The 17,477-nt window shown below is 44.8% G+C and overlaps 1 protein-coding gene across 6 annotated transcripts in view; it reads right to left on the bottom strand.

The window, feature by feature from the left end:
• ATP9B (ATPase phospholipid transporting 9B (putative)) overlaps positions 1 to 17,477 on the bottom strand; it is a 668,517-nt gene that overhangs the window by 626,293 nt on the left and 24,747 nt on the right. For 4 of the 6 annotated variants that reach the window (XM_033934419.1, XM_033934423.1, XM_033934421.1 and 1 more), the window contains exon 2: positions 4,305 to 4,478. The exons of 1 other annotated variant lie outside the window; for it this stretch is intronic. In XM_033934419.1, the coding sequence (XP_033790310.1) occupies positions 4,305 to 4,478 (174 nt within the window). Of the gene's footprint in view, positions 1 to 4,304; positions 4,479 to 11,586; positions 11,663 to 17,477 lie in introns of all 6 variants that reach the window. One more of the 6 variants, XM_033934422.1, reaches the window with a different exon arrangement.

The following is a 17,477-nucleotide window of genomic DNA, read 5'->3' as shown; positions in this document are numbered from 1 at the left end:
GGACAGTTGACCTAGTTGCACTTCACTAATATTATTCCTGCCATGTGGGACTGAAGTATTCTGTTAGCTTGCTTTTTCTATGTAGCATTCTGTAGTAATTTGGCTTGTTCAGTTTTCTCAACAGTGGAGGGGATATTTGTGGAGGGGAAACGGGTTTTATTGATCTTTGCTCTATATTATTTGTGTTTATGACAATTGTACAGAATATTGTTTCTTTTTATACTTTATAAAATAAATTCAATTAAAAATCATAACTATTCAAGGCCTGTGCGGATGGGATCAGACATTTTGTGGGGAAGTGGCTGGGACCAAGCTCGCAGGATCAGGGACAAATTTTTTTTCCCCGCGTCATTCTCTACAGAGAACTATAACAAGGGCACATGCTGGATTTCAGAAAAGCCTTTTATACTATTCTTCATAGGAGGCTCATGAATAGACTGAACAGCCTGGAGTTGAGGACCCAAGGCAGTGAATTGGATTAGAAACTGGTGACAGAAGACAAAAGAGTAGTGGTAAATGAAAGATGAGCAGTAAAGTGCATGAAGGATCCATCCTGAGGCCCAATTCTATACAATACCATTGTGAGAAACATTGTGAAAAGAAAGAAAAAGGTTTGCTTATTCACAGATGAAATGAAGACTTGCAAACGAATGGACACAACAGAAGGACTAGACAACAGAAGAAATAATTTGCAAAAATTAGAACAACAATCTAATGTTTGTTTGTTGCAGGTTTCCGGGTCTCACTGTGTCTTGGCAAGTAGAACAGATATTTCAGCCATCATGCTGTGGCTTTCTTCAGGGTATGCTGTGAGGTCTGCAGTTTGTCTTTATACAAGTCCTCAAACCCGACTGGTTGGGGCTTGAGGTAAATGAGGCAGGAAAGTCTATTGGTCACCAATCTGAATTTTGGTGGGTAAATCAGTTGCTAGACCTGAGCGCAGCTTTTGATACATTTGACCATGGCATCTTACTAGCCAGACTAGCAGAGATCGGGATCAGGAATACAGCACTATCCTGGTTCGAATCTTTCCTAACGCAAAGACAACATCACATCTTTGCAAATTCAGACCTCTCTAAACCAAGAACCACAAAGCACTGTGTACCCTATGGAGCACTACTATCCCCGCTACAATTCAATATCTATATTAGACTGGCTCTTGAAATCACAAAGAACCATGACCTGCCTTGAGGAAGTAAAAGCATGAATGGCATGCAACGAACTCCAACTGAACCCATCCAAGATCAAACTATTATGGATCCGCCATGAGTCTTGCCTCTTTGCCCACCCATCCCTCTCCTGGGATAAAAATATTCTGGAACCCAAAGATCAAGTAGACAGCTTAAGTATCATTCTGGATGCTGACCTGTCCCTATCAGCCCAAATCTCCATAAAAACATAAGAATTGCCACTGCTGGGTCAGACCAGTGGCCCATCATGCCCAGCAGTCTGCTCCCGCGGCGGCTCTCTGGTCAAAGACCAGTTCCCTGACTCTGAGACCATCTCTATCAAGGTACGTCCTTGTTCAGCAGGAACTTGTCTAACTTTGTCTTGAATCCCTGGAGGGTGTTTTCTTCTATGACAGACGCCAGAAGAGCGTTCCAGTTTTCCACAACTTTCTGGGTGAAGAAGAACTTCCTGATTGTTTCTTTGTATTTGAGCAAGACTTGAATGCAATTCTGAAATTATTTTTTCATAATTCTCAGAAATTGTTTTGTGGTCAAAAAATTTGGATATATTCAGATGTTGCGAAAGTGACAAGACAGAAGAAAAGAATTCCTTGTAATGAGAGAGGAAGTGAAGAAGTTGAGGGGCTCTTTCTTATTAGCATATCCATGGAAGCTGAGGGTTGAAAGAGGACTTTCTTGGAGGATGATTTGGAGATGTATTGAGAAAATGAAGCGAGAAACCCACTTGAATGACCTTGAAAACCCACAAATCAGTTGTTAGTAGCATCCAACATTGATGGTATAATTGGAGCCACCCTCCGATTGTTTGAGGAAGAGGCTGAGAGACACAGTGGCTATGCTCTCCATGAGCACATCAAAAAGACTGAGAATGTTTCTGAGGAGCTGCTGTTTGGGATTTTTCAGGCCGCTGTTACTTTTGCTTCTTCTGCTGAGGTGGCTAAGGAGTAGAAGGATTAGCAGAATAGTGCCGCTGATATAAAGAGGCAGGTTTAGATGCCTGAGAAGCCGAGGGAGGCTTACTCCCTCTTCTATTAAACTGTGCTAGCAGTTTTTAGCGCAAAGAGCTGCGCTGAATGAGCGTCGGGAGCAGCGCGGGCCATTCAGCGTGGCTCCCCGCGCTAGGAACTGCTAGCGCAGTTTAATAGAAGAGGCCCTAAGTCTTTTCATGATCAGTTAACTTTTGTGTGGCTACCTCAATGGAATCACTAAAAAGTCTATAATTTGAAGCCTGATCCTGCATACCCTGAGAATCCTTTAAAAATTGAATTAAAACAATCTGTTAAATCATTAGGAAAAAGTCCTCTCTGTAATCTATCATTAACCCATCCAAGTAATAAAAGTATAACATTTAAAAGGGCTTTTTTTTAAAGATATACCGAACAGTAATCCAAATAATAAGCCTTAACATATCTACTATACATAATGAAACTCCAGTCTACTTTATCCAAACTTGATTCAATGGAGATATATCTTCATCCCTTTTTTTAAAGGAACCAAAATCTATTTCATGCCTTGAAAATTGTGATTTAATTACCATATAAACTCAAATATAAGATGACCTGAATATAAACCGAGGTAACCCTTTTCCCCTCAAAAAGGTTGACTTGAATATAAACCAGGGGTTTAATATTTAAGCGCCCTGCCATGCTCTGCACCCAATCCCCTTTACTCCCTTCCTGCCCTGCCAGGCTCTGCACCATGTTCCCCTTACCTCCCTGCCCTGTACATTGTCTACTCTTCCTCACGATGTCACATAGGCCTCCCCCACATACTTTTGAAATCCCTGGCATGGTGGGCTGGGACAAGAGGGATCCCTCCCACCTCCTATCCCGGCCAACTGCAACGACTTTAAACTCCCTCCCAACTCCCCTACCTACCTTTGAAATCCCTGGTTGAGAAGTGGGCCAGAGCAGAAGCGGTATTCCTGCGCTCCTGTCCTGGTGCTAAGCTGCTAGCTGAATGGCTGCCACAAGTTCTCATCTTGGTGGTGGTGGTGCTGGCAACCCTGTTTCCCATGCACATTCACTCCCCCTCCCCTCGCCACCATACCTGTAGCTCTTTCGTGGCACAAACAGCAACACCAACTTCCTGTTCGCACTGGCATCAGCTCTCCCTCTGACGTTATTTCCATGTTCCGTGCCTAGGAAGTGACATTAGAGGGAGAGCAAATGCGGGCAGCAAGTTGGTGATGTTGCTCACGCTGGGGAAGTTAAAGAGGTACAGGGAAGGGAGGTGGAGGGTGTGCGGCAGGGGATAGAGTGGGGAAGGAGCGTGGGAGGAGAAGAGCGGTATAGAAGCTAACTATAAATGAAAGTGGGGAAGGGGCACCACCGCCTCAGGCACCTCTCACCCTTGCTATGTCACCGATTGTGTTCTAATAAACTCATTAACACTGTATAGTTAGGGTTTTTGATTTAAGGTTTTAACAAACACAAATAAAACTCCCCAATACTAAAAAAATTAAAGTTTATTGGTTAAACATAAGAAAAACACTATTTCACCAAATACTCTCTTACCTGTCCCCTGCCTTATATTATATTCTCCACTTAGTCTTTGTGCCTTTTCTGCACTAATGCCTAAATGACACAAACGTACATATTTGATGCCATTGGAAAAGGTAGGAAGTAATAGTACCTGTGGCATGAAAACAGCAGTAATCTACAAATTAAAAAAAAATTAATTAAAAAAATACTGCTGATTGTAATTGGCATTTGAAGAAAAGAATCTGCTTAACCATGTTTGCTATTTTATTCTTGCGATTTATCAGTTGACATTTGTCGAGAAGAAATTGTTTAGTTATTTAGATTTTATTATATGGTTTGTTTTTATCTTATGTATGTTTTAATTGATGTAAACCGTTTAGTATTTTTTTGTAAACGGTATAAAAAGTTTTAAATAAATAAAATCACATTTCTAGTGTTCTCTGTAGTACTTTCTAGTTATTCTATAGTACTATACTATGGAAAAGGCTCCTGTTCTTAGGTGTTTATAAATTGTAAACTTAGGTGTTTTGTTTTCCAGTTATTTAAGGCTTCAATGAGAGTACAAAAAAATTAATACATATCAAGCTAAAAGAAATACGCTAAGAAAATGAAGCACTACCATATTACAAACCTGGTACAAAGGAATTTCCACCCTCCGCAAACAAACCATTCAAAGCCTCTTTTTCTTCGAGTAACTTTAGCTCTTGGAAGAGTGTGATAATCACTTTCATCATTTTCAAAACCTTCTTCCGACATCATTAACGGCATTTCATCCAAAGGAGAGGCTTCATCTTCTACCTGATACCTATAAAATAATTAACAAAAGATTAGGTTCTTACCTCTGCTAATCTTCTTTCTTGTAAATCCATACTTTATTCCGGGACCAGTGGGTTCATGTATGTTCAGCCGCCAGGTTCTATAGGAAACTTCAGATGATTGAAGTCTCAGCTCCTCACTCTGCTTATCAAATCCAGGAGCATGCACCTTAGACATCACTTAGTCTTCAAGCAGCCAGGAATCACTACAGAAGATAAGAAACAAGAGAGAGGGAAATGGGGAACTCCCCGCCAACAAATTAATTCTGCTCATATTAACATATGCAGAACAACAATAATGAAAAGTAGAATACAGTTTATAAAACTTTAGAAACCTAAACTACAAAACAGTGCTATAGGGAGACCCAGCCTGCACTGTCAGAAGGGGGCGCTAAACTAGGACACCCCCCCCCCCCCAATTTAGTGCTAGTTCCAGACACATGGCACTATTCTAAAGGCTGGTCCGAAACATAAGTCCAGCTTACCAGTATTTCAAGGCAGGTGATCAGCGAATCAGACATACATAGGGTGGGTTCCCAGATTAAAATCTGGATTTACAAGAAAGAAGATTAGCAGAGATAAATCTAATCTTTCGTTCTTGTACAATCCCACTTTATTCTGGGACCAGTGGGACATAACAGAGCAGTCCCAAAAATTCAGGGTGGGACTGATGAGTTCACTGCCAACACCAATGCACCAATAGCGGCATCCTGCTTGGCCGCCACATCAACCCTGTAAAACTTAAGTTAAGGTGTGCAAAGAGGACCACATAGCAACCCTGCAAATCTCATCAGAGTCACCAACGACAACGTGGCTCAGTAGAAGGAACACCCCCTCCTCCCCGGGTAGAACGAGCCTGCACCCCTAGAGGGGGGTGTCTCTTTCCTGCTACTACATAAACTGCAGAAATGGCCAGCTTAGAGGCAGGCAGGACCCACCAAGACAAACAGGTGGTCCAAGACATGAAACTCATTGGTTACCTCCAAATACTGCAAGTGTTAGCACAAATCCAGGGACAACAACACCCGGTCCTGGGCCTTTGAACCAGATAGCACAAACGCCATTAGGCAAACTTCCTGATTCCCTTGGAAGACTGAAACCATTTTCAGAAGGAAAGAACTATATGTAAGAGCACCGTGGTATCCAAAATTCGCAAAAAAGGATCATGCGAGCCGACGTGAGATCCATCAAAGATGCCTGTTCCAGAGGCTCATAAGGTGGGCGAGCCAGGGAGCAGAGAACCAGATTCAAATTTCACGACAGACAAACGAGGCCTCAGATGAACCATGCCCCATAGAAAACAGACTATGTCCAAAGATCCCCTCAAAGCAACAGGACCCAGGTAGGACAGGCCTGCAATCTGCACCCTTAGGGAAGCCACTGCAAGGCCCTTTTACAGGCCATCCTGCAAAGACTCCAATACCAGAGGAACTGAAGAAGGATCCTCCTGATGGCTGGCGCCCGGTACCACCACCAAACTTTCGTATAGGCCACCACCGTGGACTTCCGTTTGCTGTGAAGCAGCATAGCTATCATCGCAGTAGAATAGCCCCGGGCCATCTAGGTCGTGTGCTCAAAAGCCATGCCGTAAGCCCAAATCGGTCCGGATCCTGCAGAGCGATCGGCCCCTGCATGAGGAGACAGGGCAAATGCGGTCCCCGACCCCACCAGAACCGAACCAGAGCAGCATACCACAGCCTTCCCAGCCATTCGAGAGCCACAAGAATTACTGCCCACCCCCGTGCTCTGCTATGCGACTCAACCGGTGTCCTCTCATGGTCTACAGAGAAAAAGGAGTGCTGCCGACTTCCAGGAGGTTAAATTGCAGCGGCTGGGCCTGGGAGGAGGTAGGTGGGGGAATCAGGAGAGCCAGTTAAACCCGCTGATGTTGGAAGGGAGGAAATTATGTACAGGCATTGGGGTGGGGGTTCCTTCACCCAGAGAGTGTGGAGACCTGGAGTGCTTTCCAGAGGCTGTTGGGGGGCAAGCGCCCTTCAGGGATTTAGGACGGGGTAGGATAGGTTCCTACTGGAACAGAGCATATGCAGGTGGGGCTGGATGCCAGTGGGGTGTTGGTCTTTGGCTTGGGGGCTGCCGCATGAGCGGACTGCTGGGTGCGATGGACCGCTGGTCTGACCCAGTGGTAGCGGTTCTTATGTTCTTAACATCTTCCTATAGCCAGGAGTACAACAGAGAGTTGAGGCCTGCGCTGCTGGCCTCCTGACGACTGCAAAACTGATTGGCCTTCTTGTGTGCCGCAAACACCATGAGGTCAAACGCAGTTCTATCCACATCAGTGTACTATGCACTCGAAAGCTCTTCATGAGAGAGACCACTCTCCTGGATCCAGGGTCTGGTGACTGAGAAAGTCCACCCAAAGAATTACTCCTGCAATGTGAGCTGCTGACAGCACTACCAGGAGTCTTGCCGTCTAGCAAAAAGGCAACCGAGCCTCTGTGCTCAGCAAGGGGCTCCTAGTGCCCCCCCTGCCAGGTGACGTAAGCCACTTCCATGGCATTGTTTGAGAAAACTCAGACAGTTCGATGACAGAGATAACCTTGGAAATGAAGGCGAGCCAGACGAAATCGCCCTCAGTTCTAGCCGATTGATCGACCACTTGCATTCCGAAGACGACTACCGGCCCTGCACGGGACAGACTGCTCCCCAGCCAAAGAGACTCGCCTCTGTGGATAGAGTCACCCAATCCACAATTCATAGCGGAAGGCTCCTGGAAAGAAACATGTTACTCAGCTCTCACGCCATGCTGCTGCATGCCGCCGCCATCCAAGGTAGCAGGGCAAACAACAGGTTCTGCTGTGGATTCCATCAGGGACAGCAGAGCCTCCTGCAGAGGACGCAGGCTGGCTCTGGCCCATGACACTACATCGATCATTGGCACCGTGAACCCCAGTACCTGGAGATACTGCCAGGCCGTCGGGATCTGAGAGGCCAGAAGGTCCCCGATGATCTTTCGAACCTTCATTTGAAGAGACACTAGGAGAAACACTTTCTTCTAAGTCACATAAAAACAGACTCCCAGGTACTCTAGATCCTGGGCAGGTTCCAAGTGACTCTTCCGCAGGTTGATCACCCAGTCCAGACTTTGCAGCAGGTGGATCTCCTCTTGGACCACCTAGATCCCCTCATCCAGAGAGGGAGCTCTGATCAGCCAATCATCCAGATACGGATGGACCAGGACACCCTGAGAGTGGCAATGTGCCGCTACCACCACCTTCACCTTGGTGAAGGTCCTGGGCGCCTTCGCAAGACCAAAGGGAAGAGCCGCAAATTGAAAGTGATGTTCCAGAACGGGAGACAGCAGGAACTTCATGTGCACCGAAAATGGGTAAAGGAAGATACGCATCTGTTAGATCCAGGGAGGCCCGAAATTCCCCTAGCGCCACTGAAGCAACGACGGAACACACTGTTTCCATGTGGGAGCGGGGCACCTCCAGTTCTGCACTGACTACTTTGAAAATCCAGGATCAGTCTCCAATCTTCGGAGCCTTTCTTTGGAACGAGGAAGTATATCAAGTATTTCCCGGAGTCCAAGTCGTCCTCTGGCACAGGTTTGGCAGACACAAAATCCAACTGGTACGGACCGTGGACCACATTCGAAGAACCGATTACGGGCGGCCTGCTGGGGAATCCAGAAAATGTTCGAATAGAAGATTGAAAACTCCAATGTGAGCCCCTCGCAAAAGACTCTCAGGACCCACTGGTCGGGGGAAATGGACTCCCATTCCGCTAGAAGGCCGGCAGTTGCTCCCCCGATGTGCGGGAGAGGGGCCGGGGGGCCTGGCAGAACTGATTCTTAGGGGGATGTCTATTTGAGAACTTCTGAAGCCAGAACCCCCCGAAGCAAAACCTCCTGACTCAAGCAGGGAGAACTGGTGCACCAGTGAGAACATTGATACAGACAAAAATCAGAATGCCTCAAACTCCTGGCAGGTTGAGACCTGTTCCCGGGCAAAGCCCTGGGTATGCGGACTGATACATTTGCCATAAGGTCATCCAGACCCTGGTCGAACAGAAACTGTCCCTTAAAGGGCAACTTACTGAAGGAGGTCTTAGAGGCGGAGTCCCAGTCCACTGCCTGCTGACCATAGTCTTAAGGTGGGCACAGAATAAACGCCTAGCTTGGTGAAAATTTTCAACATATCATAGAAGGCATCAGCCAAATAATTCACCCCGGAGATGAGAAAGTCCAAATCACGCAGCACCACAGTGCTGGGGTCATGGCGTAGCATGAAGTGGTACACTTGAAACAAAGGACGAGGCTGACACCGCCTCGACATCGGCCTCAGCCAAATCAAAAGGTATTCAAAAGATAAATTCCCCAGTTCTATCCTGAACTTTTCAGGGCCACCCCTCCGTTAGGAGGGAGAGAGGTAAGCTTGGAGACCTGAACCACAGCTGAATCCACCTTCGGGGAAGCAAAGTGCATGGTAATATCAACCACCATGGAAGAAAGCATTTCCATGGTCCGTGCACATTTCAAGGGACCCTCCAGGTATCCCTGACCTCCGATAAAATACTAACCACACCTGGTTATCAGGAAGAGAGGTAGATAGCGGACTCGGGTCACATATGAGAGATCATTATGCCTGGACCGGCTAAACATGCTGCAGTTCCAAGTCCTGCAAAAGTACTAAAAAGTTCTCTAAACGAGCAGGGCTGCAGAACCTGCATGCCATGGGACTGTCATCCAGGTCCTGGGACCCAAACACATCCTAATTGTGGAGCTCCACCATAAAAACCACAGCTGTGGATGCCACCGAACCTCCCTGCAAAGGCAGAGGGATTGAGAAGTGCCCGACACAAACGTGGGCAGCACCCTGTTTCGCTCCAGGTCCCCGCCAGGGAATGAGGGAAAAAACTCTGATCCATCGGAAGAGGAGTCCCCACGGAAGACCCAGACATTGGTGGGGGGAACACAGGCATGGACTTCTTTAAGAAATATGCCTGAGAGAGCATATGCACAAATTCCAAGGGGAAAGAGGACCTCCCATGGCGAGAGCTGCCCTGTGCACCTCATACCCAGCGTGCCTGGAAGACATCTATGTCTTTTTCTCAGAACCGTGCTCTCATTTTTCCAAAATGCCACTAGCACTCTCCTGAAAGCCCCCAGATGCGAATTTCATGGAAATTGGGGCCAAAGTTTCAAGGAGGGACTTCCCTGAGGCAAAAGGCACCTCATCCATGCAAACTTAGTCCCCCTTGCGGGCCTCAGTGCATGTGGAACACCGCTGCACATCAGACAGCCATCTGCTGCAAACGAGGCATGAATTCATATCATCCCAACCTGGGAAGGCCATCTGTGAAGTTTGGAGCAAAAACAAAGCTCCCAATATATAAAAAATATAGTTTTATCCAAATTGGGAAAAATCCAAGATGGCCGGTGTAGGTGCCGATTTTGCAATAAAATCACCTGGGAAAAGAATACAAATCACCAAAAATTCATTTTTGAGCACAAAGTGAGAAAGTTATAGGATATTAAAAAAAAATAGGAATCCCCAGAAAACAGTGATTTGGAGATTTTAGAGATGGAGAGGGGTAAGGCATGCAGAGAAGCCACCCCAAAACCCCTTTTTAAGACCCCCCAAACTTGCTTAAACACTGTTCTACAATGTTCCATTGTGCTGAATGAGAGAAAGTGCAGGCAACGCAGGGACAGCATGTAGGAAGATCTAATGCCTCAGGATGCCTCAGGAAGCTGTAAAGCTAGATCCCAAGTCTTCTGACTGCCCCACCAGCCCGACCACCACAGCCAGTGACCTCCGCCACCCTTGGATATGTTGTGCAACCACCTGGCAGAGGTATACAGTCCAGCTCCGATCCTGGGTGCGACTCCATGGAACCATTCAGCCTGTGCTACACCCACTAGCGGAATAACCTGGGGTGAACTGGCTCCAGATCCCGGAGCCCCGATGTATCCTGCAGGCTATCCAGGGGCTTACTGCCGTGCAGGTAACCCCCCCAGAAGCAGACGTTCTCCAACCATCTGCGATCTCTCACCGTAAGGATGTTCCCTTAGGGAACATCCACAGCATGAAGACAAACCCGCGAGAGAAAAGGTAAAAGGAAAAATACTACAAACTAGCAAAAGAAACCACGAGCAGAAGAGATAAGCTCCTACAGGCTAGCAAGTAGGAATACAAGATTGATGTCCAAATGGCATGTCCAGGATATGATAAGCAGAGGGAGGAGCTGAGACTTCAATCATCTGAAGTTTCCTACAGAGCCTGGCGGCTGAACATACATGAACCCACTGGTCCCGGAATAAAGTGGGATTGTACAAGAATAATGGTTAAAACATTAATACATTCTACAGCACTTAAATCAGGGGAATAATTTAAAGTTTCTAGAAAACAAAGGCAAAGAACTAAATAGGCAGGAAAGCAAAGTTCTTTACCTATAACAGAAATTCTCTGTAGACAGCAGGATAAGTCAGCTACCCAAGTGGATGAGACAGTCTAACAATGCTGGGACAAAGTATCTCTCTCAAAGCTCAAAAACAACTAGAAAATCCAAAAAGATGGCAGCTAATTTTATGGATTATGAGCATGCTGCTTTTGTGGCCTTACCTCTCTTTGCCTTTTATCTGGGCATTTGATAAAGTGTAGTCTGTTCCTTCTAACGTATAGCACCTCAAACAATAAACATATTGTTTCCTGTCTAAAAAGTCTTGGAAACTGTGAGAAGCAGATAGCTGTTCCCTATGCCTAGTCCTTTAGGGTATCTACACTTTCTTCAACTCTCTTGCCAAAAAACTTTATCCCCTATATAGGAACCTTAGCCAATTTGTTATACATCTGCACATACCCTGAAACATCCAACCACGTCAGCCTATGTACTATGATTACTGTAATTAAAGCTCTATATGATGTAAAAATGATATCATAAATAGAGCTGATTAGATGCTTATCACATTCTTCAATCTGCAACCAAATCTTCTGTTTCAGGATATTCGGCAAAGGAATGCAAACTAACTGCATCTTCTGTGAGCAAGTGTATATAGATATAGTACTACAACATATAGACTTGACAAGATGCTAATCTAGATATCAAAAGATATGTGAAGGCCTTCTCTCCTACCTTTTCTACCATCTAAGGGAAGAGTACTGGAAACTTCTTTTTGATCTCTTCACTTTCTTCATTGCTGACTCCACAACTAAAGATTGAAGTGCAAGGAAAGTCTCACTGAAATCAAGAATAGGCTGACTTTGTACACCAAATCAATTCTCTTAGATTGAAAAATGGAAACCAGATTTTACTAGGCTTCCAACTGGAGCTCCCAAAACAATCTGTGTACAAGATCACTGCTATCTCTTTAAGTACTCCTTTAGTTTTACTAAAGCAAAGTAAATTGAATTGTAGAGCAATAAAATTGTTGGGATAAAAACATTCAAATGAAAACAGACTGTGGAAGACACAATGTTCTTGACATTCCTTGTATTTCTTCCAAAAAACTTTAAACAAAATAGAAAATTTTGTCCACTTGGATCATACTAAAAATAAATATAAAGGACCCAACACGGGCAGTGTTTCGGCTAACAAACCTTCCTCAAGGGTCCAATGATGGATGATGTGTCTTTACAATGTGGAACAAATTTTCAAATCATGTGAAGACAATTCACCGTAGAAGAGACGATAGCTGATCGCTGAAGCACAGTTAAATGTTAACAAGCAGTTAACTGTGCTTCAGCGTTCAGCTATTATCTCTTCACCGGGAATTGTCTTCACACGCTCCTGCCCTGCTAACCCAGAGTCGGTGGTGGCTGCTGCAAGATCGGGTTTCTTCAGGCACTGAGTAGGAGCGCGCTTTGACGCTGCTGCTCGACGCTAAGCGGCTTCTTGACTGGCTTCCGCAAATTCTCGTGAGAATTCACTGGAGCCAGTCAGGAAGCTGCTCAGCGCCAAGCAGCACCGCTAAAGCACGCTTCTGCTCGGTGTCACTCAGTGTCACTGTGTCACGGTGTCACTGAAGAAACCCAATCTCGTAGAGGGGCAGGAGTGCGGAAATCTTGCTCCTGCACGATCCACCTCTAGATCACCATGGATCGGCAGAGGAGGTACAAGGACAGGGCAGGGAGGGGAAGCAGGGTGCAGAGCCTGGCAGCGGCCTGCAATAATTCTGGGAGGGGGCGCTGGCCCGAATATAAACGGGGATCCCCATTTTTTGGCCCAAAAATCCCGGTTTATTTTCTAGTACATACGGTAAGCTCAGCTAAACCTTTGCTTTTCTTAAACTGATTTTCTATAATTTCCTTCCAAAGATAACTTCTAAACCACATAACTTAAATGCTAAAATATGAATTGGTCTTTCCAGAAATAATCAATTGGGTATCTAGCACTGTGAAAAAAGTGGGTAAAGAATATGCAAGCAGATACAACCTACTGGAATCAACTGCCTCCCCATATCAGATCCCTCAATGGATTTCTTAACTTTAGGAAAGCAATAAAGACCTATCTCTTCCCAAAAAATTCCTAGGTATCCTACCTCTGTATACAAACTCTATGTATGCAAACTTAGAAAACACCTAAGAATGATCAAATGGTATAATAAACTTGAATATCTATTCGACTCGATTTCTAAGAGATTCCAAGTATAATATACAACTGTAAATTGTATCCTGCAATTCAAACTAAGAGCTCCTTTTACTAAGCTGCGATAGCGTTTTAGCGTGCACTAAATATGTGCTATGCAGCTAGAACAAACACCAGCTCAATGCTGGCATTAAGAGTCTAGCGCGCGCGAAAACCACTATCGCAGCTTAGTAAAAGAAGCCCTAATAAATTCTAACTGAAATGTACAACTGTAAATTGTATCCTGTTTGTCTATGCATTATGTATGTCAACCTGTAACCCGTTCTGAGCTCTTTGGGGAGGACAGGATATCAAAGTAACCAAATAAATAAATTACATGGTAGTTTCTCTAGGTATGATGCAATAATGGAATCATCCAGTCAGCTACTAACAACACGATAGCTATACTATCACATCTTTTCTGGTCAAGTGTACAGTCAGCAGACAGGAACACAAGTATCCACAAGTGCCTCTTGACAGCACATGATTTCACCAATACTGAATTAAAGGGACAGTGTAAGTTACATCATATTTTTAAAGGAAACAAAAATCCTATATAGCAATGTAAGTCATATGCAACAATTTTTAAAAAAATGTGTATAAAATTATTTCTTCCTTGGTATACACCTCTAATGCTACTGCTGTACCAAGCATGAAGAGACAATGAATGTAAAGCATCATGTTTAGTAACCTTGACTTCAAAACGCAGCCTTTGAACTAGCAAGCAATTTATTCCATTTCAAAAGCAATTTTCCTATTGTGCTGTAAAATTTTACCTCTGTATTTAAAAACAATAAGACGATGAATAATGGATTTTTCATAGCTAAGATGAGGATAAAATCTTGTAGTCTTTGTTCCTTGATGTCTTCAACACTTAATTAGTTTGTCACTCATGAAGAATCAATGTATCAAGCAATTAAGTGCAATACTAGAAACTTATTTTAAGAAAAGGAACTAATACTACAAAAAAAACCCAGAATGGAAGACATCAAAACTCACAGCATGAGCGTTAGTGTATCAGGATAAGACAACAAGCGCCTTGACTAAAACATAGCTGCCCAGTACAGAAATAAAAAGGAACATTAATATTTAACAACCAACATAAAAACTTCTATAAGGGATTTCATTTAAATACATTTGAGATAGAAGATACAATAAAAAATTTTACATTACAGTTAATATAAACATCTACTGTGAAAATTAGACTTCATTTGCTCAAAGTAATTTTCATGTATGTACATTGTTCATAGCCCATACTGAGGTTTATTTAAATGTTCTGGATTCAAAAAGAACATTATTTCAAGTGCTTCATAAAAGTCTACTTAAATCATATCAACATTAAGTACCTGTAACTAAAAAGAAATGTTGATTCTTAAGTGCACACATACAATAAAGAGACTTACAATTAAATACTACAAGGCAGCAATTTTTTTTCACCCCTTAAATCCAAGGTGCCTATTCATTAATAATTACAGTAAAACCTTGGATTGCAAGTAACTTGGTTTGCAAGTGTTTTGCAAGACAAGCAAAACATTTGATTAAATTTTAACTTGTCTTGCAATACAAGTACATACTGTACAGTATACACACATCACAACTGAGCCGATGGTTCTTTTCTCTCTGACACTGCAAGAGTGTAGTGACTGTTCTAAACGAGCAAAGTCTTGCAATACGAGTACATATAGTATACACGCTTCAGTCACATCATCACAACTTAGCTGACAGTACTTCTTTCTCTGATGATGCAGGAGTGTAGTGACTGTTTTAAAGTATTTTGTATTAAAGTTTTTGGGTTGTGGAACCAATCATCTGAGTTTCTATTATTTCCTACGGGGAAATTTGCTTTGATATATGAGTGCTTTGAATGACAAGCCTGCTTCTAGAACGAATTATGCTCGCAAACCAAGGATTTACTGTACTATAATTTTATCAATTTATTATCAGACTCGCCTTGAGATCGGGGCAGGCAGGAGAAGTCGGGCTGAGGAGAGAGGCAGAAGGGAGAGAAGAGGAGTTGGACAGAGGAGGCAGAAAGGAGATAACAGGAGTTGGGAAGAGGAGGCAGAGGGTGAGGGGCTGCGGTGAGAGGTAGCTCTGTCCACCCCCTGACGTCACCTGCAGCAGATCCAGAGCTCCCCCTTAAAAGGGGAGGGGCCAACGGCACTCAGCCATTCGGCGCGCATTGAAGGCAAGTGTTAAAGGCACTCGGCTTAGCGAGAGTGCCTTTGCGAAGGGCCTTAAGAAGGGACGAGTCACTGAAGAGGAGCAAGAGGACAGCCACAGCAAACACAGCAGACACAGAGGACAGCCACAGCAGGTCCAGAGGACATCAGCTACAGCAGACTCAGAGGACAGCAGACTCAGAGGACAGTAGCCACAACAGACTCAGACAACGCTACATAAAGAAGCAGGGAGAAGCCACTTCAAAAAACAGACCGGACAGCAATGGAAGCAGCAGACAGGATCAGGAAGTTGAGCTACCCAGTTTTCTGCACCGTCTTTCATATGTACGACTACCTCCCCTCTGGGAGGTGGTTTTATGTATGTATTTGATAAAAGGAACAGGAGAGCTTGAAGAAACAAGTCAGACTCCTGGAAGGCAGAATACTAGAACTAGAAGCACTTTGAGCAATGGAGGAGGAGGACAGAGAGGCAGAGAATGTCAAGACAGAGGAAACCATTGAGGAAGAAGTCTGGGAGTTAGAGAAATTCATCGAGGAGGCATACAGGGAGGCCGTGGAAAATCACCAGCAACAGTGGAACTGCCAAGATGCACCTACAGGGAGTGAGGACCACCTGGAGGACAACCACAAGAAAGAAATGGGTGACATAGCGAGATCTGGAAACAGTGGAGGGAACCTACATGAAGATGAGTCCAGTGCAAGCCAACGCCAGGATGAGGGAAGATGGAAGTGCACAGAGGACACGGACCTACGGCTGGAGAGATGGTCATACACCAGAGACACGGACCTGCGGCTAGAGAGGCAAGAGAAGATAGAGAGGGGACTCCATCATCAGACAAGTCAACAGCCACATAGCGGGAGGAAGACAGGATTGGCTGGTGACCTGCCTACAAGGAGCCAAGGTAGAAGACATAGTGAGCCGCATCGACAGGATCATCGACAGCGTGGAAGAGGAAGATACGATGGTGGTGATCCATGTGGGGACAAACAACGTGAGCAACAGGAACTACAGCAGGGAAGGACTGAGGGACCAGTTCCGAATGCTAGGAAGAAAGCTGAAGATCTCTGAGGGTAGTGTTCTCAGAGATCCTTCCGGTACCCAGGGCCGATGAGAAGAGGCAGACGGAGCTGCAAGCAGTCAACGCATGGATGAGGCGCAGGTGTGAGGAAGGATTCCACTTCGTGTGCAACTGGACAACATTCTGGGTGAAGAGCAAGCTATTCAGGAAGGATGGACTCCACCTAAGCGGAGACGGAACAAGGCTACTTGCAAGCAACAAGAGAGAAATTGAAAAATTTTTAAACTAGGAAGAAAGGGAATGCCGACAGTCGACCAAGAATCGATGGTTTGGGAACCGGTATACCCAGAGGATACCATGCAGGAAGATAGTGGGGAAGACTCACCGGATCATAGGCAAGATAGAAATCCTGATGGATCGAAAAGGACACAACAGGGAAGAAATTGCAAGAAAGTAACAGACCGCAAACTCAAGTGTATGTACACAAATGCAAGAAGCTTAAGAAATAAGATGGGGTAACTGGAAGCTATGGCACAAAAAGATAACCTTGACATTATCAGCATCACGGAAACATGGTGGAACAAGGAAAACGCTTGGGACACTGCTACTGGGATACAAGCTATACCGCAGAGACAGAGTAGGTCAAAAAGGTGGGGGTATTGCCCTATACATCAAAGAAGGAATTGAGTCTACCGGACAGAACATGCCGGAAATGAAAAATAAGGTAGAATCTCTATGGGCCAAAATTCCGGGAACAAAAGGAACGGAAACGAAGATCGGTATCTACTACCGACCCCCAGGGCAGTCCGAAGAAATTGATGGAGAGATGATGGACGAGATTAAACGCAATTGCAAGGGAGGCAACGCAGTTATCATGGGTGACTTCAATTATCCGGGGACAGACTGGAACCTAGGCACCTCCGGCTGCGGTAGGGAGACCAAATTCCTGGATGCTGTAGGCGATTGCTTCCTGGAACAACTTGTCAAGGAAATGCAATTCTGGACTAACATTCATCTTTGCCTACAATACCCTGAAACACTACCACTTTGTTCTTTGTCTACCCCCTATAGTCCTACTGCACTCAATAGCCGCCCTTCACCACAAAACCTAGAAGAGAGAAAAAAAAAATCACTTCTGTAAAACTGAAAAGTCATCAGAAGAACAAGGTCTGCCGCAAGCCATCTCAAATAGGAACTG

Source organism: Geotrypetes seraphini, chromosome 2 (genome assembly GCF_902459505.1).
Source record: "Geotrypetes seraphini chromosome 2, aGeoSer1.1, whole genome shotgun sequence".
NCBI lineage: Eukaryota > Metazoa > Chordata > Amphibia > Gymnophiona > Dermophiidae > Geotrypetes > Geotrypetes seraphini.
The sequence above is the reverse complement of the archived record's forward strand: the minus strand, read 5'-3'. Positions and strand labels throughout refer to the sequence as shown.